The following is a 25,806-nucleotide window of genomic DNA, read 5'->3' as shown; positions in this document are numbered from 1 at the left end:
GTCAGAGGGCAGGCCCAAAGGAGGGCAATCAAAGAACTTGCAAATGCCGCCGAACGGAGCAGTCACTGGCTGTGGCTGAAAAGAAAAGATACTGTCTGGGCTGCCACGTGACCATCTTGAGGCTAACCATAAGACACACACCCAGGTCTGATCACCCTGCGGTGGGCCTGCCTCAACTGAGGGTGTCTTGTGATAAAAGGCTGAAACACCCAGTGACGTTGAGGTACATAACTGAAGATGTGTCTGAATGGTAGCAACATTACCTAGTGGTCACCCCCAAGAACAACACCAGTCAATTGTAGTGCAAACCTTAGGGATTGTAACATCTAGTCCTACTAATCAATCAGGGCATTTGAATTGCCGACCCAGGTCGTGATGCGCATTATACTCTCTATTATACATCTGTAAAAATTCAAGACCGTATTTGTCGACATACTGAATCTCCTTAATATTCTAAGGAAGTAGAGGTGTTATTTGGCTATCTTTGCGATGGCATCATTGTGCTGGGTCCAGGACAGGCCAGGAACGAAGTTATGAACTCTCCCCACTACCAATTCATCAATGTTGGCACCGTATAACAATAATTGTACAGCACAAAAATGAACAGGTATACAACAGATTTTGGCAATGCTTCCTTGCTCCTTGAATGAAGTACTGGATATCATTCTCAGTAAGTGGATGGATATATATTGCACTAATATTCATTCTAATTAGCATTCTGCAATAATGATCTTGATTATACACTTAAATCGAGGTAAAGGATGTGTTGGGAATCCATTAGAGCAGACGTCTCTGTCCTGAGCCTCCTCCACTGTCAGAATGAGGTCCAACGCAAATTGGAGGAATAGCACCTCATATTTTGCTTGGGCAGCTTACAATCCAGTGGTATGAATATTAATTTCTCTAACTTCAAATAACCCTTCCTTTCCCTCTCTCGCCATCCCTTCCCCACGCTAGTTCTCCAACTGGTTTCACTGTCCTCCTGATTAAATTTTACTGATTGTATGTCTTGTTGTCACCTTTCCCTCAGCCTACAATGATCCATTCTACATTTTTCTTGAACTTCATCCTTTTTCATCTCTCGTTTTCACATCTTATCCTTCCATATCTCTATGTCTCCCTCTCTCCTGACGGTCTGAAGAAGGGTCTCGATCTGAAATGTCACTTCCTCTCCAGGGATGCTGCTGGTCCCTCTGAGTTAATCCAGCATTTGTGTCTATCTTTGGTGTAAACCAGCATCTGCAATTCCTTCCTACACACAATGAAGAGTGGATTTGGAGTAGTACATTGGGTGATTTCATAGCAAAGGAAATTTCACCTAATGTCGAATGAACAATAATTTATTCAATTAGAGTAAGGGGCTGATCAATTTGAAAATCATACGTGAAAAGAATGAAGAATAATATGCCAAAGACAGACTGATCACACAGGGCCCTGTTTACTCAGTATCAACACTGAAACTGGACATTTCATTATTTATACAGGTTGATGCCTTTGTTCCCTGACAAACATTGAATGAGAAGCAGTATTGTAGACAGCAATTTTCTACAGCATCTAGTAGATGCAGTTTCTGCTCACAATGTGTCAAAAGAGCAGATTGAGCATTCAGTCTTTTAAATCTATTTCAATTGTAAATCCAACGTTATAACAGTATCTTCTGACGTTTCTCTGCAGTACTTGTATATGGATTGTACTTGTGTATAGTTTGATCTGACTGGATAGGATGCAAACAAAGTTTTTCACTACCTTGAGACACATGACAGTAATATACCAATAGTTAACCAAAATTGACATGTTGGTCATGGTTTCCTGCAAAAGGCATAATGTAAAGTATCCTGCTCTGGAACCACACTGACACCCAGCATAGACTCTTTCAGCAATTACTTGAGCGTTCTGAAGCAGGAGCTTCATTAGCATCTGGCCCTTCATTGCAGGCAGAGATATTTCTCAGTAGTTGTTTCAGTAAGTTCTGACCCTTAATTTTTTGGATCTCTTTGCATTTTTCGGACACTGGGATATATGACTTTGATGACAGGGAACCTGGGGAGGCCTGAATGTTACTCAAAGCATCCTCTCTTCCCATGCCTGTTGCTTTCCCAAGCAGAATCCCTTTGATATTTTTAATTCTTTTTATCTTCACAATTTAACATTTGGTTCCTTTTCTGCATGTTTGGAAGCTTGGGATTGGCAAATAATATGGTATCGTAGATATTAAAGCAAGGAATTGGAGATGCTGGTTTATAAAAAAAGACGGTGTTGGAGTAACTCAGCAGGTCAATCTGCAGGTTGTCAAGCGGTAGAACAGCGGGTTTGTTTTTGTAGATACCTTCTTGATTGTGGACCAGTTAAGAATGGAACCAGTTTATTTTGCTGACTGGATGAGTTGGGCATTGGTTTGTACATGAATCATCATCTGACTTGGCTACTCAAATTGGTGAGTCTTTAATTTGCATGTAGTTGTGCATTTATTTAGTGTGAGTGGAATGAATTCTGGTACAAACTATATAATATAGCATGTCAGGAGACGCAAGGAACTGCAGATGCTGTGATCTTGAATAAAACACAATGCTGGAGTAACTCATCGGGTCATTCATTATCTGTGGAGGCAATGCAGAGGTGACACTTCGAGTCGGGACCAACCCAAAATGTCACCTGTCCATTCCCTCCATAGATATTACCTGACCCGCTGAGTTAACATATCATGCCGATTGTTTGGCTCCTTATTAATGCTGAAAGTAGATGGTTTAATTCATCCCAGGCTTCGATAAAATTGGGAAATGTTGGTGTCAAAGGGGCCTGATTGTCCTTGTAGTATTCTCTTGTCAAAGCAGGATTATGAATGTGCAGGGTGTTTCAAGAAGATGATAGTTGTAGGAAAGCAGGTTCTTAAACCGTAAGGCTTTTGAACCTCTTGCCAGATGGTGGGATCGAGAAGAAGACCTGTCCCAAATGTTTGGGGTCCGTGATGAAAGATGCCACCACTTTGAGGCAGCGTCTAATGTGGAAGCTTTCAGTGATGGGGAGGACTATACCTTTTATGAACTGAGCTGAGTCCACCACTCTCAGAAGCCTATTTCGATCCTATGCATAAGAATTTCCATACCAGGCCACGATGCAATCAGTCAGGCTGCCTTCTACAGTACACCAGTAGTTTGTCTGAGAATTCAGTGATTTGCCAAATCTCTAAACTTCAAAGAAAGTGGAAGCGCTAATATGTTTTCTTCATAATTACGGGCGGCACAGTGGCGCAGCGGTCTAGTTGCTGCCTTACAGTGCCAGAGACCCGGGTTCAATCCTGACCCCGGGTGCTGTCTGCACAGAGTTTGCATGTTCTCCCTGTGACCGCAAGTGCTCCAGTATTCTACTATGTTCCAAAGATGTGCAGGTTTGTAGGTAAATTGGTTTCTGTAAATTGCCCCTAGTTTGTAGGGTGCAAAATTGTTATAACATGGAACTAGTGTATGAGTGATAGTTGGTCAGCATGGTCTCGGTGGGCCGAAAGGCCTATTTCCACAATGTATATCTAAAACTAAAACCAAAAACTTTTTAAAATCTATGTGGTGGGCCCAGGACAGGTCATATGAGATGTCAACTCCAGGGAATTTGAAACTGCTAACTCTCTCCATTGCTGAACCACCAATGAAAACTGGTGTGTGGTCTCCCGCAAGTACAACGCAGTTCCTTCCTACACATTTCGTCTGCCCCACTGTGAAATTTCCTGAAGGTACGTCTACTTTGAAGAAGTTCTCCTCCTGTCCCCGATGGAGGTTCTGCAACATCCTCTCTCGCTGCTCCCCCTCTGTGATTCCTGCTCTTTTCATTTGTTCTATATCTCTCTACATCACCGTCCATATCTCTTGTTTCCCTTTCCCTTGACTATAGTCTGAAGAAGGGTCTCAACCCGAAATGTCACCCATCCCTTCTCTCCAGAGATGCTGCCTGTCCGATTACTCCAGCATTTTGAGTCTATCTTTGGTTTAAACTAGCATTTGCAGTTCCTTCTGACTGCACTTAGTTCCTCTCTGTGCTTGCCCACCCACTTATCCGTGTAAAGAGAATAGAGCAGGGGGTGAAGCGCGTAGCCTTGAGATGCACCTGTGTTAATGGGGAGGTGGATTTTGTTATCAATCCATGTTGACTAAGGTCTGCCAAGCAATCAAAGGGTGTTGGGACAGGGCAGAAAAACAATGTTGGAGGGAGGAGATCAATCATGATCTTGTTGAATGGCAGCGGGATCAAGTGGTGTACTCCTTTTATTTCTTATGTTCATATTTTGGCATTTGTAAGAAAACCCAGCACTTGTGGTTCACTTTAATTGGCACTGGAACTGACTGGCTCAGTGGTATTTTCAGAGGACAATTGAGTCAACAACTTTTGCTGAGGGTCTGGAGTTGTACACGAGCCAGACGTCAGGTTGGCAGGTGTTTTGCAATTAGTAATGTTTTGCCATATTGTTTCTTAATAGTGTTGCACAATATTACAATATTTTTATTAATTGGTTACATTTAAATTTTGCAGTAGTTCTAATGTGTTTTGAATGTTTTTATTATTGTTAATACAAGCTCCTGGACACTAATTCAATAACTAGATTACTATTGACTAAATTACGCTTGGCAGACTTTTTAAAAAGGCACTTAACTTGCTATCTCACTTTTTTAGAGAACACATTTTTCAAGATCACAAGGACTAGTGTTGCTGGGTGGGACCTCAGTCAGGTGGGATTAGCGTAGCTGGGACATGTTGGCTGGTGTGGGCAAGTTGGGCCGAAGGGCCTGTTTCTACACTGTATCATTCTATGACTCTATAACACTACTAGGTGTAAGTGATTTCTTTTTGAAAAGGACAGAATCTACTTGCGGTGAATTACTTTTCCCACACGTCATCCATTCAGGAGGCACCAAGTGTCTTCAGTGAATAGGAAACAGTAAATGTACTGTTTAACGATATTAATTGTGCATTTTTTGATGCTTTCTTGGTTGACTTCCTGCTACAAATTCTGAATTAAATCGAGATGTGTGGCCGTTATTAATTAATAGATGGTTGTTGCTTGATAGTGTACAATTTCTGACATTTGGTTTCATGATGTCAGGATTATGGTGACATTGTAATAAATTTGAGATAAATGGAGGTTCATGTGAGAATATTTTGAAAGGTTACAGTCAGATCGTCCCAAAATAGAATCCTTTTCATAAACGGTGCATCCATCCATTGAGCAACGCTGACACCAAATTTATCACCAGGTTTGATAAATGTTGATGGTATCATTCAACCGAAGGCCTGTGATCTACAAATGTAATTAATCATAATTGGATGTCAATCAGTAAATAATGAAGTTGAAAATGTCACTCTTTTGATATTGCAACTGGATTCTTCAACCATAAAGCATCTGCACATTTAATTATGGTCTATCAATTTACAAGATGCGGTTTCTGAGCAATGGAAGTTGAAATTTGAAGTACCCTTCCAAATGGCTGTGGATGGTGGACCAAAGCAAAATAGAGACAATTTATAGTGAATTGGGTATCATGAGATATGGATACAGCTACAGCGCCTGGAGGGAGTTACATAGTTTCTGCTGCCTCAAACGCAAGAAGAAGATATGGATCAATGGCAGGTGAACTGAGTTGAGTTATAAATTATCAGTTTTCATTTGAGTGGTGGAATGCATCAATGTAATGTTGTTTCTATGTTTATAAGATTTTGCCCCACAGGTCTTTTATTATGTCTCACTTTTATGTACTACGCTGCAGTAAGAAGATGCATACTATTTTGCCAGTGCACCATAATCATAATCATAATCATACTTTATTAACCAAGTATGTTTTGCAACATACGAGGAATTTGAGTTGCTATACAGTCATACCAATTAAAAGAAACAAAACACACAAAATACATTTTAACATAAACATCCACCACAATTTAACATAAACATCCTCCACATTCCTCACTGTGATGGAAAAAAAAGTTCAATCTCTTCCCTTCTTTGTTATTCCGCGGTCGGGGGCCTCGAGCCTTCTGTTGTTGGGACGATCTTGGCTCTCATAGCCGGCGGCCGAGCCCTCCGCATCGGGGTGAAGAAGCTCCCGCATCGGGGGGATCTCAGCTCCCCCGTGCTGGGCGAATGGACCCCTGGTCGGGGCTAGTCAAACCTCTTGCAACTTTGGAGCTTCCCGACATTAGTCTCAACCCGAGACTGCGAGCTCCTCGATGGTGAAATCCGCAGGTTGCGGTTGGAGCTTTGATTCCAGGCATGGGATCGCAGGCTCCGATGGTAAGTCCACGGCCCGGCGGTGGGGCTCAAAGTCGAGCAAGGCCGCCAGCTCCATGATGTTAGGTCGCAGAGCGACCGGAGATACGATCCGTAAAAAAAAATCACATCTCTAGCAAGGTAAGAAATTGAAAAAAAAAGTTTCCCCCGACCCTCCCCCCCCACCTATCCCCACATAAAACAAACGAGAGAACATTAACACACACTTTTTAAAACACACTATAATTAACAAAAAAGACCAAAAGACAGACAGACCGTTGGCGAGGCTGCTATTGCTGAAGGCGCCACCCGGTGGGATGATTTCTTACATGGTGATCGTGTCCCACACTTCAGTGAATATACTTCGAAAGGTTGTGCATGGGCTTGAAAGTACTTTAGGATGCCCTGGAGGAGACTTAAAACGCATTATGTAAATGAAAGTAGTTCCTTTTTAAATTTGTCACTGTGATTGGTTAGAATATTCAGCTGTCACAGGATAGAGATATGTTTCTATTAAATCCACAAAGTAATATTATGCGTGCTTCCATAAGCAAAGATGTTGAACCCCACTTCAGTTCAATGTGGTCTATAAGGCATACGTAGCTACATTGTGTATATGCCATGTCACAAAAAATCATGTCTCTTTTTTAACTGCTTTCTTTGGAGCTGAATAATTTTAGTTTCGTTTATTAATGTCACATGCACCGGAGTACAGTGAAAAGCTGCTTTGTTGTGTGCGATCCAGTCGGCGAAAAGATTGTACGTGATTACAATCAAGCCGTCCACAGTATACAGAAGGATAAGAGAATAACGTTTGGTGCAAGGTAAAGTCTGACAGAAGATATGTGTAGGAAAGAACTGCAAATGCTGGTTCAAACCGAAGATAGACACAAAATGCTGGAGTAACGCGGCAGGACAGGCAGCATCTCCGGACAGAAGGACCCATCACTGAAGAAGGGTCTTGACCCGAAACGTCACACATTCCTTCTCTCCAGAGATGCTGCCTGTCCCGCTGAGTTACTCCAGCATTTTGTGTCCATCTCCGTCCGGCAAGATAGTTCGAAGGCCTCCAAAGAAGTAGATGGTAGGTCAGGACCGCTAGTTGGCGATAGGATGGTTTAGTTGCCAGATAACAACTGGGAAGAAACTGTCCCCGAATCTGGAGCTATGTGTTTTCACACTTCTGTACCTCTTGCCTGATGGGAGAGGGGAGAAGCGGGAGTGACCTGGGTGAGACTTGTCCTTGATTATGCTGGTGGCCTTGTTGAGGCAGTGTGAAGTATAGATGGAGTCAATGGAAGGGAGATTGATTTGGGCTACATCCACAGCTGTGCAATTTGTTGCGGTCTTGGGTGGAGCTGTTCCCAAACCATGCACTGATGCATCGCGATAAAATCATTTCTATGGTGCTTCTGTAGAAGCTGGTGAGAGTAGTTGGGGGAATGCCAAACTTCCTAAGCCTTCTAAAGAAGTAAAGGTTTTATTGTGCTTTCGTGCCTATTGCATTGATATGACTGATCCAGGACAAGTTGCCTTTGATATTTACTCCTAAGAACCTGAAGATTTCAAACATCTCTACTTTGGAGCCATCAATGTTTAGTGGGGTATGTGAACCGCTTCGCTTCCTGAAGTTGATCACAATCTCCTGCGTCTTGCTGGCATTAAGGCAAAAGTTTTTGTCTTGGCACCAGTTTACGAAGTTCTCAATCTAATTCCTGGACTCCATCTCGTCATTATTTGATATCCGGTCCACTATGGTGGTGTCATCTGCACATTTCCAAATTTAGTTGGATTTGTGTTTAGCTGCACAGTCATGGGTGTATAGGAGTAAGGAACTGGGGTGAGAACACATTCTTAAGAAGAGTCCCGACCTGACACATCACCTATCCATGTTTTCCAGAGATGCTGCTTGACCCGCTGAGTTTTTTTTGTAAGCCATCATCTGGAATTCCTTGTTTCTACCTTCAACAGTATCTGTAGAAACGCAAATGCGTTAATGTATTTTTTTAGTCTCCTGCACAGTGGTGAAAGGATTTGATATTCTGGACACTTAGACTGTTCAGAGTGTGTGGTATTATCACCTGGTTTAGAAGTGGAGAAAATGGCCTTGTCACAATTATTGTCCGAAGTAATTTATTAGTACAGAAAGATTATTTACGTGTTCGGGAGCTGATTGCACGTGACAGTATTTCAATTTTAAAAAAAATCAATGGCACTGTTTGATCATTGAGATGTCAGCACATTTTGCTGGCCACACACTGATCTACATTTAGTTTCCGGTAGTTGTGAAATCCGTCATAAGCAGTCTTCAATGTGAGAAGGTGCAAAGTAGTAAAGTGAGCATTCCGTTTCATAGGCATGCAATTTCTTATCTCTGTTTTTCTTTATATCCTTCCACTTAACTAATGTGGTGTAACTGATAGTAAAAGGATTTCTTCTCCCTCAGCACGGCAATAAAGTATCATTCTGAATTACGGGCTCAAATACTGGATACTCGATAGCTGAGAGTAATACAAATTGAGAGTGGGGAAAATGGAAAGTTACAATTTACAAATAACGTAATGCATTGGACTAGCTTATCACACACCCGAATCAAAAATTATCATACTTTTCAAAAAGCAAGTATCTATATTTTTTCAAATAATGTACATTTAGTTTGAATGCTGGAGTAACTCAGCAGGTCAGGCAGCATCTAGGAGAGAGGGAATGGGTGACGTTTCGGGTCGAGACCCTTCTTCAGACTGATGTCGGGGGTGGGACAAGGAAAGGATATAGGTGGAGACAGGAAGACTGGAAGATAGATTTAAACTTTAAAATGTGAATAACGTTAAAAATATAACACCGATTTCAATGAAACTTCTTCCATTAGCACCAAAGGGACGAAGGTGAGTAAGGTGGGGCTAAAATTGTCGTGCTATTGTGTACCGTTTTGGCTGTAGTTCAGGAACAAACAAACAAACAAATGAGAATTTTAGTATATAGATTTCCACACAATTTTGCATTCTCACATTTGATACTCGTCAGCTTTCGAACTTGGAATGGAGGCTGCATTTATAAGGTGAGTTTGAAAAGACTGGGTTTATTTTCATTGCAACATAGGAGGCTGAGGCATGATCTTATTGAGGTTTACAAAATGACTAGACCAAGTGGGCCCATTGGGCCCAAACCTCTCCTGCATTGGTGCAGCACCCTCCCCCACTCCCCCCTTCTCCCCCTCCCCCCTTCTCCCCCTCCCCCCTTCTCCCCACTCAACCCCCTTCCCCCCTCTGTTCCCCCTCCTCCCCTCTCCCCCTCCTCCCCTCTCCTCCTCCCCCCCTCCCTCCACCCCTCGCCCTCCCCTCTCCCTCCCCCTTCCCCTCGCCCCCCACCCCCCTTATCTTCCCTCCTCCCCCCTCTCTCCCTCCCCCTCCCTCCCCCTCCCTCCCTAGGAGATAGATTTAAACTTTAAAATGTGAATAACTTAAAAAATATAACCAATTTCACTGAAACGTCTTTCATTAGCACCAAAGGGATGACGGTGAGTAAGGTGGGCCTAAAATTGTCGCGCTCTCATGTACCGTTTTGGCTGTAGTTCAGGAACAAACAAAAAAACAGACGCGTTTTAGCATATAGAAGATGAGAGGCGTAGATAGGATCGGTAGTCAAACGTTGGGGTGTCTATAGCTTAAGGGCATGGGTTTAAGATGCGAGAAGAGAATTTAAAAGAGATTTGAGTGGTCAGAGTGATGAATGAACTGCCGGAGAAGGTGCAGATACAATTGCAACAAGGATGAAGTATTAAAAAAAATAAATTACTGTACTTCCTCAATCACTTTCTCTGACAGCTCGATCCATAAATATATCACCCTCTTTGTGAAGAGGTTGCCCCTTGGCTTCTATTAAATCTTTTCCCCCTCACCTTGTCTTGAATAGTTTGCAATGCACACTTTCCTCTGAACCTATTTGATATCTGCCCTAACCGTTCCCATTTTATACATTTTATATTGCAGCATCTTTTATGATATCTACGCTTTGTTGTTATCTTAATGCTGTAATTCAGTTGTGTGTCATGCATCTTGGTGAATTTCAAAGTCTGGTTGAGGATTCAGTACTCAGTGCAGCAAGCTGCTGCAATCAATTGACCCGGTCTCCCGTAGATTCCTTTTTACACTTTGTTGGATTTTCTCTTTTTTGTTCCATCGCCTTAGGGGGGGATTCAATGCAATCAGAATGTACCAGCTTCTGAAATGAAATATCTAGCTGCCTTGCTGGTATTGGATTCCCTCCCTGAGGGTTGGGCTGAAGTTTGTGAAAATCAATGGTACCTTCAGACATTAAATGAGACATAAGCTAGGATCCAGTGGGATTCTACAACGTTCATGAAATATTTCAAGCGTGATGGATCTTAGAGGTGTCTCCATTGTAGGATCTCCCGATCTTCAAATGGCCTGCGTAATATGTGACTTTATATTTTTGGGGGGGGGGGGGGGGGGGGGGGGGGGGAGGGCAGGGAGGGAAGAGGAAAGAGGGTGGGTTTGTGATTGTTGTGTCATCTGTATATATGGTTCTTCCCCATTGTAGCTGTAAAAACATTTATGCATCCTGGCATCTGTGCCCAAGTACTTTTAAAGAAAACATTGGTACACAAAGCTGTACGGTGTCAGATATCCCCCCCCCCCCCCCAAATCGATCAATCCCACATTTAATACTAACCTAACCACGTCCTCTGATTTCAACCAGAACCCCCCTTATTCCAGTATTCTTTATATTGCTTTGTGATTTAATTCAATTAGAAGCAGACTAGACAATGGGAACTATGTTGGGTTTCTTGCTTGTTAATCCATCATAGTATTACTAACTGGCCAATAACTGAGAACATAGTTAATGCCATAGGCCTTTCACTGCAAGGTAAATAACAGTTAGACGTCCTAAGTCACAGGCATGAATTTTATGCAGAAACCACCAGAGAACAATAAGCAGCTGACACCCTGTCTCTGTCACCCTCTCTCCATCAACACATTAAGGAGAGAAGAAACCAATTGTAGTTCCTCTCCCAGAACTCAAAGAACATGCAAAATGCAATATTTATTATAAGGATCACAATGTGGACCTTCTGAACTGATTGGGATAAACAAATATGGTGAACATGGTAAAGATATGTCCATGTGTTTCTACAAGAAAATTGGTGCAAGATTGTTGCTACTAAATCTAATGGGGAATTCTGAATCCACAAACCAGTCTTCCTCGACAGGTCAACGGTGGAGAGAGTCAACAACTTCAAGTTCCTAGTCATGCAGACCTCTGAAAATTTATCTTGGGTCCAACATATTGTTGCAATTATAAAGAAAGCCCATCAAGGGCCTTTACTTTTTAAAAGGCTGAGGAAATTCGGTATGTCGATGAATACTATCTTGAACTTGTACAGTAGAGAGAATATTAACTGGTTGTATCACGGCCTGGTTCGGTAACTCGAACGCCCAGGAACAAAGGAGATTACAAAAAGTGGTGAACACCACTCAGTCCTTCACGGGTACTGTCCTCCCCACCATCGACGGGACCTTTAGGAGGTGCTGCCTCAAAAAGGCAATAAGCATCCTCAAGGACCCACACCACCTAAAGTTGCCATGCTAAAGTTTCACTCCTGCCAATGGGAAGAAGTTAGAAAGCTGGAGTAACTCTGCGGGACAGGCAGCATCTCTGGAGAGAAGGAATGGGTGACGCTTCGAGACCCTTCTTCAGACTGGATAGTCTGACAACCATGACCTCCAGGTTCAAAACCAGCTTCGTCCCATCAGCCATTAAAGTCATGAACAAATACCAAACTACACTATGAACTGCCTTGTTTACACTAAGGACTAGGGGCTTTTTTGCAATAATATGGGCATTCCCCTCCTTATGTAATAGATGACTTACATAAACTTGCACTTGCATAAGCTTTCTTTAACCCATTGACGCCCACGTGGTCTCCACACCAGATCTCACGTCGAATGGTAAGGTTAAACGTGCGCACCAGCACTTCCGTTTTGGATTTGGGAAAATCCAAATTCCGTGGGACGTAATCCTTGTATAAGTCGGGGAGCGTCTGTATTACCGTTTTGTTTTATAATTTATTTAACTTTTTTTGTTTATTGTGCGATCTACAAATAATATGTTTCCAGACATGTTACGCTGCTGCAAGTAAGAATTTGCTTGTTCTGTTTTCAGTACATATGACAATTAGACTCTTTTGGGGGATCCCCTGTATCCGAGACAAATGTGGGTCCCTTGAAGACAGAAACAGGTGAATTTATTATGGGGAACAAGGAAATGGCAGACAAGTTGAACAGGTACTTTGGATCTGTCTTCAGTAAGGAAGACACAAACAATCTCCCAGATGTACTAGTGGCCAGAGGACCTAGGTTGACGGAGGAACTGAAGGAAATTCACATTAGGGAGGAAATGGTGTTGGGTAGACAGATGGGACAGAAGGCAAATAAATCCCCAGGGCCTGATGGTCTGCATCCCAGGGTACTTAAGGAATCTAGAAATCGTGGACGCATTGGTGATCATTTTCCAATGTTCTATATATTCAGGATCAGTTCCTGGGGATTGGAGGGTAGCTAATGTTATCCCACTTTTTAAGAAAGGAGGGAGAGAGAAAACAGGGAATTATGGACCAATTAGCCTGACATCAGTGGTTGGAAGATGCTGGAGCTAATTATAAAAGATGAAATAGCGGCACATTTGGATAGCAGTAACAGGATTGGTCCGAGTCAGCATGGATTTACGAAGGGGAAATCATGCTTGACTAATCTTCTGGAATTTTTTGAGGATGTAACTAGGAGAATGGACAAGGGAGAGCCAGTGGATGTAGTGTACCTGGACCTTCAGAAAACCTTTGACAAGGTCCCACATAGGAGATTAGTGGGTAAAATTAGAGCACATGTTATTGGGGGTAGGGTACTGACATTTGATAGAAAATTGGTTGGCAGACAGGAAACAAAGAGTAGGGATTAACAGGACCCTTTCAGAATGGCAGGTCGTGACTAGTGGGGTACCGCAAGGCTCGGTGCTGGGACCGCAGCTATTTACAATATACATTAATGACTTGGATGAAGGGAGTAAAAGTAACATTAGCAAATTTGCAGATGACACAAAGCTGGGTGGCAGTGTGAACTATGAGGAGGATGCTATGAGGATACAGGGTGACTTGGACAGGTTGTGTGAGTGGGCGGATGCCTGGCAGATGCAGTTTAATGTGGATAAGTGTGAGGTTATCCACTGGTGGCAAGAACAGGAAGGTAGATTATTATCTGAATGGTGTCGTTAGGAAAAGGGGAAGTACACCGAGATCTGGGTGTCCTTGTTCATCAGTCACTGAAAGCAAGCATGCAGGTACAGCAGGCAGTGAAGAAAGGTAATGGCATGTTGGCCTTCATAACGAGAGGAGTTGAGTATCAAAGCAAAGAGGTCCTTCTGCAGTTGTACAGGGCCCTGGTGAGACTACACCTGGTATTGTGTGCAGTTTTGGTCTCCAAATTTGCGGAAGGACATTCTTGCTATTGAGGGAGTGCAGCGTAGGTTCACGAGGTTAATTCCCGGGATGGCGGGACTGTCATATGTTGAAAGAATGGAGCGATTGGGCTTGTATACACTGGAATTTAGAAGGATGAGAGAGGATCTTATTGAAACATATAAAATTATTAAGGGATTGGACCCGCTAGAGGCAGGAAACATGTTCCTGATGTTGGGGGAGTCCAGAACCAGGTGCCACATTTTAAGAATAAGGGGTAGCCCATTTAGAATGGAGATGAGGAAGAACTTTATCACCCAGAGAGTTATGAATCTTTGGAATTCTCTGCCTCAGAAAAATTCTCTGGATCCAATTCTCTGGATGCTTTCAAGAGAGAGTTTCATAGAAAGACTGGAGCGACTAGGCTTGTATACACTGGAATTTAGAAGGATGAGAGGAGATCTTACCGAAACGTATAAGATTATTAAAGGGGTTGTACACGTTAGAGGAAGGAAACATGTTCCCAATGTTGGGGGAGTCCAGAACAAGGGGCCACAGTTTAAGAATAAGGGGTAGGCCATTTAGAACTGAGATGAGGAAAAACTTTTTCAGTCAGAGAGTTGTGAATCTGTGGAATTCTCTGCCTCCGAAGGCAGTGGAGGCCAATTCTCTGAATGCATTCAAGAGAGAGCTAGATAGAGCTCTTAAGGATAGCAGAGTCAGGGGGTATGGGGAGAAGGCAGGAACGGGGTACTGATTGAGAATGATCAGCCATGATCACAGTGAGTGGCGGTGCTGGCTCGAAGGGCTGAATGGCCTACTTCTGCACATATTGTCTATTGTCTACATATTACTGCTACATTGCAGTTGAGCCTTTAGAATACGTTCTTAATTTGCACAGCTTTTTTCTCATTGAGCATCCTGTCCACTTGTTTCTAAAATGTTGTTACTGTTCCTGTGCTTCCACCATCACCTTTCAGAGACTCTCTACTCTTTGTGTGGGGTGGAGTTGTGGGGGTGAGGGGTTGGATTTACCCCTCAGATCCCCTTTAAACATCCTTCCCCACATCTTTGATCTATGCTCTTTAGTTATAATAATCCTATCATGGGAAGCAGACTTTGGCTATCTACCCTATTGATAATTTTATGTCATGAATATCATTTTATGACATTAAATATAGAAACATAGAAAATAGGTGCAGGAGTAGGCCATTTGGCCCTTTGAGCCAGCAGCGCCATTCAATATGATCATGGCTGATCATCCAAAATCAGTACCCTGTTCCAGCTTTTCCAACATATCCCTTGATTCCCTTAGCCCTAAGAGCTAAATATAATTGTATATATCATAAAATTATGGTAGGAGAGGAGATCTCTCCATCCCCTCCCCCTTCCCAGTTCTCCCACCAGTTTTACTGTCTCCGACTACATTCTATATCTCTCTCCCCTGACATCAGTCAGAAGAAGGGACTTGACCCGAAACGTCACCCATTCCTTCTCTCCAGAGATGCTGCCTGTTACTGAGTTACTCCAGCATTTTGTGTCTACCATAAAATTATGATATTTAATTTTGTAAAATGACTGTTGATGTCACTGGTCTGTTTCATCTACCATTTAAGAATATGTTCATTTTTAAAAAATCATTTGAAATATCATATTCTGTTGTGAGTGACATTTTGTGGTGTATCTATAGTTGCGGGACATTTTGTAATGCTGTTCCTCACCATGTTATGCACTTGACATACAATTTACACTTCCTCATGGGTCTGAGATATGTGGCCAATGCTGATCAATTCGGCTTTTCTGCTTTGGTTCATTCATTATGTTTTCCAAATAAAGATGAGCCTAACTTTTTCTTAACTTAAAGCAGAATTGAGAATGGTGTTTCTAGGATTGAAAAAGTTTTCATTTAAAAAAAGAGCAATTTGATTTGACTTTATTCTTTGTGTTTTTCTAGCTGAGCACTGGTTGCTCCAGACTGTCCAGACATACCTGCCGGTCAGGATTTATGAAGATGGCAAACCCTATCCAGTGGGCACGTTACAGATGGCAGAGGCTACTGTCTACAGATAGTAATAATAGTTACAACTCATCATTCCCTCGATGGTTCAAAAATTCCCGTTCACAGAAAATTGGGGACAAAAATCGAACAGTAATTCCCTGCCTTGGAAGATTCACTGAAGAATATGAAAAGGTCATCAAAAATTACAAGACCAACAGGATTCAAACAACCAAGTATACTTTGCTGAACTTTATTCCAATGAATTTGTTTGAGCAGTTTGGCAGGTAATGTCTGTTACCAGTTACCAGTCTATAACTCAATTATCTCGATTTTTAAAAAAAATCCTACAATTTTTCTGTATGTTATGGTAACAGTTCTAAAAGTAAAAGTTGTTATTTCAGAAATGTTATATAAGAGGTTTGTCAGAATGGCTGTACTTGCACTGGCAACAGTGTGAATCTACAGAGAGGTGGATTGTTTTTCTCTTGGAATTCAGGAATCAAAAATGCCCAGAAGCAACAAACTTGCAGTCATGTGTGTTTGTCTTTCATGGAGGTGCAGATTTTATTAAGAGCATATTTTGGACTATGTTGTTTCCTCACTTTCTTATGAAGGCTGATCATTACTCACTCTGAAAATGTATGAGCCCCTTTTTCATGTACATGCTTTTTGTAATTCAGAGTCCTTCTGCTTTTCTGTGGCAATGAACCTACATTAATTCAAAGTATAATTGCTTCTGCTAATTTTTCTAAATTAAATTTAGCATCTCATCTGGCATTGACCGACCTTTACATGTTTTAGACTATTGCCACATCAATATTGCTATGCAGTTTGCTTCTGATCTTCCAAATTAACAGCATTCTCGAATTTAGTTTCATTTGCAAAACTGGACACTATTGCCTTGATAGCTGTGTCAGAATCATTGATACATGCTGGGAACAGAATTGGCTTAAAAATGTAATTGCTGATTCAATTTTCAATTGCGAGACATTGTCATTTGGTGACCAGAAACATTGCTTTCATAGTTCCTTGGCTTAATTGAGGTAATTTTAAAGTTATTTTAAAGAATATCACACAACAAGTTTAGCAACTTGTATAAAAATGTCATTAGCATTATTTCTCTTCCAGAAAAGATAAATCTTCCAACAATTTACTCTTTAAACAGTGCCCTGGGCTGCGCTTATTAGGTCACAATACACATGTAAAATGGAAAACACTTTCATAATTTTAGAATCATTTGGAAATGAAATGTAAATAGAAAATGCAAAAAGAAAAATAATCAATTTCCAACTGAATCACTGTGATTTGTGTCCCAGACACACTTGTATTGTCTCTCTAAAGCTTGTCTGGTTTGTTATCGCCTTTCTAATTTCTCTGAGTTTGCCACTGAGAAAATAGTGATATGTCCCTGACATTTCAGTGTGTCACTAATTTTTCATGTCATTTCTTTTGTTAGTTCATGGCAATGAGCTCCCTGCATGGTATTTATTTTTTAACAAATGAAACAGAAAATGCAAGAATTCAAATACTTTCCCCATTTAATGCCATCTTATCTGCTGAGAATTTCCAGCACTCTGTTTGTTTCATAACTCCAGCAACTGCACTATTTATTTTTGGAGTATCTTTTAACATTTTTCTTATGATTCATGTGAATTTTTAAAAATCTTTCTGACTTGTCACTTCATCTGTTCTATTCTGAATAACTATGCTTTTCCCAAAAACAGTGAGTGAAGTTCTGTAACTCCTGGCTCCCCTTTGGCGCTCTGTCGAAATGATTATTATTCATATATGTGCATTACCACTATTTCTGTGTGTTTCTATTATGGGGCATTACAACAGGGTCGAATCGTTTTGTTTTGAGCTAATATGCACATGAAAGCATGAAAGCATTCACATAATGCCTGCTGCTAATGTTTAAGCTATATAATCTTCAGTGTGCAAGGATCACCTTGTGATCAGGAGCTGCAGCACTTCCACTGACAGAGCAGTGGTAAGAGTATTTGTCCTTGAGGAGCTCTTTAAAAAATGTGGAGGAGGTGGAAACAAATATGGAAAAGTAAATTTAATGAAATTCCAAATATTATCTTTTATGATTAAGATGTAAAATGCACATATCCTTGAAAGTAACCGGTATGCACATTTTTTGATAATAATCTTTGCATTGTTTCAGCGCTGGCAATACATTTGCTCAAGCTTGTGTTGTTTCTTTGTCAATCGGTGCCATTTTGATCATGTATTTTATGTAGTCCTACAAAATATTCATAAACCCACATCCAATTCACTTTTGAAAATCATGGTATCTGTTTCCACCAGTCTCATAGAAAGCAAGTTCCAAATTGTAACCACATTTTGCTCAGGAAAGTTTGTCTTGCATTCCTCGTGCCTTTGATTTACCAGTTTAATTCTGAATGTCCAATTCCTTGAACCACAAGTCAAGTCAAGTCAAGTCAAATTTATTTGCCACATACACATACTCGATGTGCAGTGAAATGAAAGTGGCAATGCCTGCGGGTTGTGCACAAAAAGAATTACAGTTACAGCATATAAATAAAGTTAATAAGTTACTAAACATAGCACAAAAAGTGTCGACAAAAATTTAGTGTCTGGGATTATCAAAGTTGACAGTCCTGATGGCCTGTGGGAAGAAGCTCCGTCTCATCCTCTCCGTTTTCACAGCGTGACAGCGGAGGCGTTTGCCTGATCGTAGCATCTGGAACAGTCCGTTACTGGGGTGGCAGGGGTCCCTCATGATCTTGCTTGCTCTGGATCTGCACCTCCTGATGTATAGGTCCTGCAGGGGGACAAGTGTAGTTCCCATGGTGCGTTCTGCCGAACGCACTACTCTCTGCAGGGCCATCCTGTCCTGGGCACCCCATCTCATCTTATGCATCTCCATCAAATCTCTCCTCAACCATCTTCGTCCCAAGAACAACTCTCAGCTTTTCAAGAGATAATTTTAAAAAAAAATCATAATTAAAGTATATTTTTGTAAATGTTTAGGTTTTTTAAAATTAATTTAACTTAAAGCTTTTTTAAGTGTTAAGGTCAATTTTAATGATTTCAGACTGTCGCTGAATATCTTGCATAAATAGTTGCACCCCAGTCTTCTTTTCTGTCACTGCCTGCCAGAGTATTCTGGGCTGGAGGCTCACCAATGCTCTGCCTCAGGCTTAGTGGCCACTGAAACTTCGCCACCCGACTCAGGATGCGGATGGGCAGTGAGATTGACTGCTTTGTGTCCAATCCAGGTGAACATTGGGGGGGGGGGGGGGGGGGGGTGATCCCCAGAAATTAACTCCTTCCAAGGATCCAATCCAGAATGTTCCTCTTTTTTCTGACAAGAGTACATTTTAACAACATTTGCCTACTGGTCTATCTGTGTCCATGCAGCCCATTGCTATCATTTTGAGATTTCACCCAGAACATCCATATCCAGGTCTATAGTATGTCTCTAAACTAACACATGGTTCTCGTACTGAACATGCAGAATATTGCTATCTATCAGCCTCCTACCTGGAAAAACAATTATGTTAATTTTGCTAACCTCCCTTTTAACCTCCCTTGCTAACCTCCCTTTAATTTTGTCAAATAACTCTGAAAATCAATATAGACAACACCTAATTCATTTCTCTTCATCCACTTTCTCTCGAATGTCATCAAAAAGACTTGCTCAGGTTATCAAAGTTTTGCTGGCTGCCCTTTTCTCCAAGTGCCGATTATTTTTTTTTCCCCTTTTCATTATTTCTAAAATCGTCCTTACTACAAAAGTTGAATTGACCAGCCTACAATTGCATAATATGTCTGTACCTCATTTTCAATAGAGGGATCACACTTACCATTTTTCAGTTCTCCAGAATCTCCATGTAACATGTTTATGGTGTATTTTCTGGGTCTCCTTTCATTCCTTATTTATTTTATCGTCCTTGCTTTTTTCAGGGCTGCAAACCTTTACTTCCTGTTTCTAGCGATTCTGAATTGGGTGCCATCAGTGGAAGCTTTTCAAAAGGAAATAACAATGTTGCCATTGGTTGTGGTTCTTGCAATTATTGCAATTAAAGATGGGCTTGAAGACTACCGGCGCTACAAATTTGATAAACAAATAAATAACAGAACGTCTAAAGTATACGACAAGTAAGTCTGCAAGGTTTTCCTTGTATCAACTTTGTAGAAGTATGATGGGCCTTTTGAAAGATGTTGTTATGAATATGTGGAATGTTTCAGTGTGAATTTACAGCTTCACGCATTATAAAATGTTTTGGGAATGCATGGGGAAAACAGTAGAGCACATGACTGGTTTGTGAAGTTACTGCATGATTTGAATATTTACATGAATTTCAAGGTGAATTAAGTGTCTAATCTAACAGAGCTAGTTTTTGAAAACCATGTACAAGCACTCAATCTGATAAAGATGAAGTGCACAAGTGATGCACAATTTCATTCCGTCATTGTTGCAGTTGAAACCTTTAAAACATAATCAAAATCATGTATTTGTTTAGAAAATAATTCATATATAATTGCCATTATGTTTAAAGAAGAAATTGCTAAAACTTTGAAAATCTGCTCAACATGATCTGCATCCCACTCCTCACTTTCCTCCTCCCTCGCCCCCACCCACGTCTTGCATTTTTGTGGAATACCAGTTGCTGGAGCTCAACCTAAGCCTCAATCTTCAGTCTAAAAATACAAGCAAGGTTTGCATTTGTCTAAAACAACCATGTACTTTTTCTGCTTTTCCAAGTCTCTTTTTCTTTCTTTCTGCCTGCCAACAAACTGCTGTGGATAACTAACTTTTTATCCATTTGAGTATTGGAATACTGAAGCCATTACACTTGGTTCCATCACTGACTCAATTTTCAAGGCACTAGCTATGTCTCTATTCCTGGTGATGTCTGAATCTGGTATCAAAATTGGCTTGGAGATGAGATTGCTCGTGGTATTTTTGGGAAATTAGCGGACAGTTTATGAGATAATATGATAAAAAGGAACAGGGCGGCGCAGTGGTAGAATTGCTGCCTTACAGCACCAGAGACCCGGGTTCAATTCTGGATTCGGTAAAAAAATTGTGAATTGTCGCTATTGTGTAGGTTGGTGTTAGTGTATGCAGTGATCACTGGTTGGCGCAGACTCTGTGGGTTGAAGGGCCTGTTTCCGTGCTGTATCTCTAAACTAAATTATACTGCAGATATCGGTTTATACCAAAGAAAGACATAAAATGCTGAAGTAAGTCAGCGGGTCAGGCAGCATCTCTGGAGAAAACGGATAGGTGACGTTTAAGGTCAGGACTCTTTGGCAAACAGTTTATGATCTTTTGTTTATAATTGGAAGAATACAATTTTTCCTTAATGTGCTTGAAGAAACGTGACTTAAAATGAAGACATTGAGGTTTATTTATTTCCATTGTTGAGCAGGGTTGCTGAATGTATAGAATTTAATGATCATTTTAAGAGTGAAGTTAAATTTGAGGAAAATCCCACAATGGGAAAGGACAACCATTTCTGTACTACTTTAATGGATGTGCACCCATAGAAAAAAGTGTTTGTGCTCACAGAGATCCTTGCTTAGGTATTGGAGTTATGTTGAGCAAAACCCTACCAAAGGGAGTGGTGCTATAGTGTTTTGGTTCACTGTTCAAGATTTCATTTCAGAAATGCGCACAATTTGTGTTCAATGAATTCTGTTCTTGCTGAAACTAGGTGATTGCTGGAGGTATCTTCATAGTAGTCTTCTCTATATTGCATCTTTCCTGGGAGGGAATGAGAACATAGCAGATCAGCTACTTGGTTGCATTCCCAGTTGTCATACTTTTCATAAAACTTATGCACAGACACTACTTTCATGGCAGGAGGCCATTAGAAATTGACACGCAATTGCTTCTATTGACACCATTGCTAGTGTCAACAATAAAAGTTACATTGTTTAATTGAGTAATATTTAATATTGACACCATTGCAATATTAAATATTACTCAATTAAATAATGTAACTTTTATTTTTAGTAACAAGGAACTGCAATTCTGCGCTAACTTCTTTGATATAGTTGTCCTTTGCCATTATGGGATTGTCTTCCTCTGATGCAACCACTCTCAAAGTCAAAGTGCTGGAATAGCTCAACTGGTCAGGCAGCATTCCTGGAGAACATAGATAGAGGATGTTTCAAGTCGGGACCCTTCATTAGACTCTCCGTGGAGAATATGGATAGGTAGTTTAAGTCTTTTTAGCTTGCAATCAATACTCAAAGACGCCCCATTATTCGACTTGTAATTTTCCACGTCTCCGATGGTCTTACATTGCTGCTTTTGTTCATGTCCAAAATCATTGAATTGAGTTACATTGTCTAAATATTGTGCTGTATTCTAAAGTATTTGTATCTAACTTTGCATGAAGAAACTTAATTATTTTATTTTCTTGATTTTATGATGTCCTGTCCCTTAACTGACTAAACTATGTGGATTACAGACTAATGCTATTCACAATGAACACTCACCTGTTTCATCCTGGGACTCAATTCTATTCTCCCAGTTTCCAATGCCTTTCCTCGCCCAATTCCCAAGGACATTGCATAATTAGGGCAATTTCTCCCAACCTTTAGTCTGGCAGTAGAGAATACCTACCGATTGCAAAATATTAGATTTTCAGCACAAGATTCTTCTCTTCCGGAGAGTGCAGAATAAAGCTGATTCACATAATTCTGTATTGTATTCAGACACTAGTAATTCTGATGCAGCAAATGAAACAATCCACAACTACATGTGTGCTGTAATCATTTTGAAAGCTCGACAATGGTTGAATACCTTATTATGGTCAGGTGGTTACAATCAAAGAAAGAACACAAAATGAATATGCAAGGGTCCCTGGGGATGGTATTCTTTTCAAAGCCTGCCAATGAAAATCCAAAATGGGTCAAATGGGTCAAGATTGCCTTCTCTGAATATGAAAAATTCTTTTTTTTTTTATGAGATAAATTTTTTATTGGAGATAGGTACATCTTTACAGTCATACATTTTTAAATTGATAATATTGTCAATTATTATTATATTGTCTCCAATACATTTTGCCCCCTTTTTTTTTAAACTAGATAGAACTAAAGAAATAGATGAAGTAAAGAAAGAAAAGAGAGAGAAGCAAAATAAAAACAAAAACAAAAACAAATTATAAAGATAAGGAAAAAGTTAGTTAAAGAAGAATGGAAAAGTTTATTAAAATAACAAAAACTTCATTCGAGATATATACATACATTTCAAAGTATAGCATTTCATCCATTCTTTAGTCCGAGTGCTAGTCAGGTTCCTGTGCTGAACCATTCTGACCCTTTAAGTAATCAATAAAAGGAGACCATATTCCAATGAATAATTCCTGTTTGTCCAACAGGGAAAATCTGATTCTTTCCACGTTTAAGGTCTCCGTCATTTCTATAATCCACATTTTGATTGTGGGGACCGTAGGGCCTTTCCAAAATTTTAGAATTAATTTTTTTCCCGTTATTAAACTATAATCCATAAAGTTTCTTTGTATTGTTCTAAATGTTTGATTTAATTCTAATATTCCGAGTATAATTAATTTTGGATCTGGGTCCAATTGTGTGCTGGTTACTTTAGATATTATGCTAAAAATATTTACCCAGAATTTTTTAATTTTTATACAGTTTGCGAACATATGAAATAATGTAGCTTCTAAATGTTGACATTTATCACATTTAGGTGAGATATGTTGGAAAATTTTATGTAGTTTTGTTTTTGAATAGTGTAACCTATGTATTACTTTAAATTGTATTAGAGAATGTCTGGCGTTTAGTGAACACTGATGTATATGTTGCAAACTTTCTTCCCAAGTATCTTTCGTAATTACTTGGTTTAATTCTTTTTCCCATTTTTGTCTGTATAAGTCCGTGGAGGGAATGTCACTGTCTAATAAGATATTATATATATAAGATATTAATTTTTCTGTATTAGGATGTTTGTTCCAACATTCATCAAGAATTTCTGAATTTCTAATTCGAAAATTTTGGGAGTTCGATTTTACATAATCTCTAAGTTGAAGATATCTGAAATAATCATTTCCACGAAGACCATAAGTCTGTTGCAACTCCTGAAATGTCAGAAAGGTGCCTTCCTTATAAAGTTGTCCCATATTTTTAATTCCATAATCCTTCCATTGTGTAAAACCCCCGTCTACCCATGAAGGCTTAAACAAAGGATTATTCACAATTGGAAGAAAAAGTGATAAATTATCTAATTTTAATGTCTTTTTTAATTGTTTCCAAATTCGTGTAGCACTAAATATTATAGGGTTTTCCCTATAAATTTTTTTGTTTAATTTAGACGTAGCAAATAATATCGAACCAATATCAAAAGGTAAACAATCTTCCTTTTCCATTTTTAACCAGTCTGGTTGATGATCTATTTCTTCCAACCAGAAATTCATATTTTTAATATTAACTGCCCAGAAATAAAACAAAAAATTGGGTAAAGCCAGGCCTCCATTTATTTTTGATTTACACAAGTGTCTTTTGTTTATCCTATGATTCTTATAATCCCAGATAAAATCATTAACAATAGAGTCCAATTTTTAAAAAAAGTTTTTTGTCAGATATATCGGAATTGTCTGAAAAAGGTATAATATTTGCGGTAAAAAAATCATTTTTATGGCATTAATTTTGCCAACCATTGAGATAGGGAGTGTTTTCCAATATTGAATATTCTTATGTAGTTTGTTCAGTAATGGGGGGAAATTTGCTTTAAATAATGATGTATATATCTTAGTTACATAGATACCTAAATATTTAAATTTTTCATTTACTATTTTAAATGGAAATTGTTGTATTATCTGCTTATTATGTTCCCTTATTGGCATAATTTCGCTTTTATTCCAATTTATTCTGTATCCTGAAAATGAACCAAATTGGGTTATTAGCTTTAATAGGTTTGGAATACTAATTTCTGGTTTTGTGATGTAAATTAATACGTCATCTGCGTATAGAGAAATTTTATTCACTGTGTCCTTTGTGTTATATCCATGTATTTCCGGATGCCCCCTAACTCTTTCTGCCAGTGGCTCAATAGCAAGCGCAAATAATAATGGGGATAACGGGCATCCTTGTCTACAACCTCTAGATAGGCTAAATTTCGATGACAACCTTTGGTTTGTAAATATTCTGGCCTTGGGATTTGTATATAACAGTTTTATCCATGTACAGAATTTCTCCCCTAGCTGCATATTTTCCATCACCGAAAATAAATAAGACCATTCAACCTGATCAAATGCTTTTTCAGCATCAAGTGAGATTATTGCTAGATCTTCATTAATAATTCTCTTGGAATATATAATATTAAATAATCTTCTTAGATTATAGTATGAGTATCGTTTCTGAATGAAGCCTGTTTGGTCAGGGTGTATTAATTTATTCATCACTGTACTTAATCTATACGCTAGTATTTTAGTTAAAATTTTTTGATCTGTATTTAAAAGTGCAATTGCTCTGTATGATCCCGGATCTTCCGGATCTTTATCAGCTTTAGGAATGAGTGTTATTATAGATTCATTTAGAGTGTCTGGAAGTTTCTGTTGAGTATATATATACTCATACAGTCTATGTAAACGTGGGCTAAGCAAATCATAAATTTTTTTATAAAATTCGGAGCCTAAACCATCTGGTCCTACTGCTTTACCATTTTTTAAAGAACCAATAGACTCCTCAATATCCTTTGTCGTAATCTCCCTTTCTAATACTTCTCTATCGTTTGAATCTAAACCTTTTAAATTACATTTTTTTAAAAAGTCTGCTATTCCTTCTGATTGTGCTACGGTTTTAGTTGAATAAAGGCTCTGATAATATTGGAGAAATCTATCATTTATGTCCTTGGGCATTTTTAATAATTCTCCTGTCTCTGTTCTAATTTTATGAATTATTTTTTCCCCTTCCATTTTTCGTAACTGACGTGCTAATAGTTTTTGTGGTTTGTCTCCAAATTCAAAATGTAATTGTTTTGTTTTTTGATAGAGTTTTATTACTTGTTCTGAATACATTTTATTTAATTTATATTTCAATACCGCAATTTTATTATATTTTAGAGTAGATGGCATTCTCGCATTT

The 25,806-nt window shown here is 39.5% G+C and overlaps 1 protein-coding gene across 2 annotated transcripts in view; it reads left to right on the top strand.

Moving 5' to 3' along the window:
• Positions 1-25,806, top strand: part of LOC144593392 (phospholipid-transporting ATPase VD-like) — a 147,864-nt gene that overhangs the window by 45,293 nt on the left and 76,765 nt on the right. The window contains exons 2-3 of one of the 2 annotated variants that reach the window (XM_078398889.1): positions 15,673-16,001; positions 19,654-19,848. In XM_078398889.1, the coding sequence (XP_078255015.1) occupies positions 15,724-16,001; positions 19,654-19,848 (473 nt within the window). In that variant the 5' untranslated portion in view covers positions 15,673-15,723. The remainder of the gene's footprint in view (positions 1-15,672; positions 16,002-19,653; positions 19,849-25,806) is intronic. The other variant, XM_078398899.1, reaches the window with a different exon arrangement.

The sequence above is a fragment of the Rhinoraja longicauda genome, chromosome 1 (genome assembly GCF_053455715.1).
Source record: "Rhinoraja longicauda isolate Sanriku21f chromosome 1, sRhiLon1.1, whole genome shotgun sequence".
In the NCBI taxonomy this organism is placed as follows: Eukaryota; Metazoa; Chordata; class Chondrichthyes; order Rajiformes; family Arhynchobatidae; genus Rhinoraja; species Rhinoraja longicauda.
Note: the sequence above shows the minus strand (reverse complement) of the source record. Positions and strands in the feature narration are given on the sequence as shown.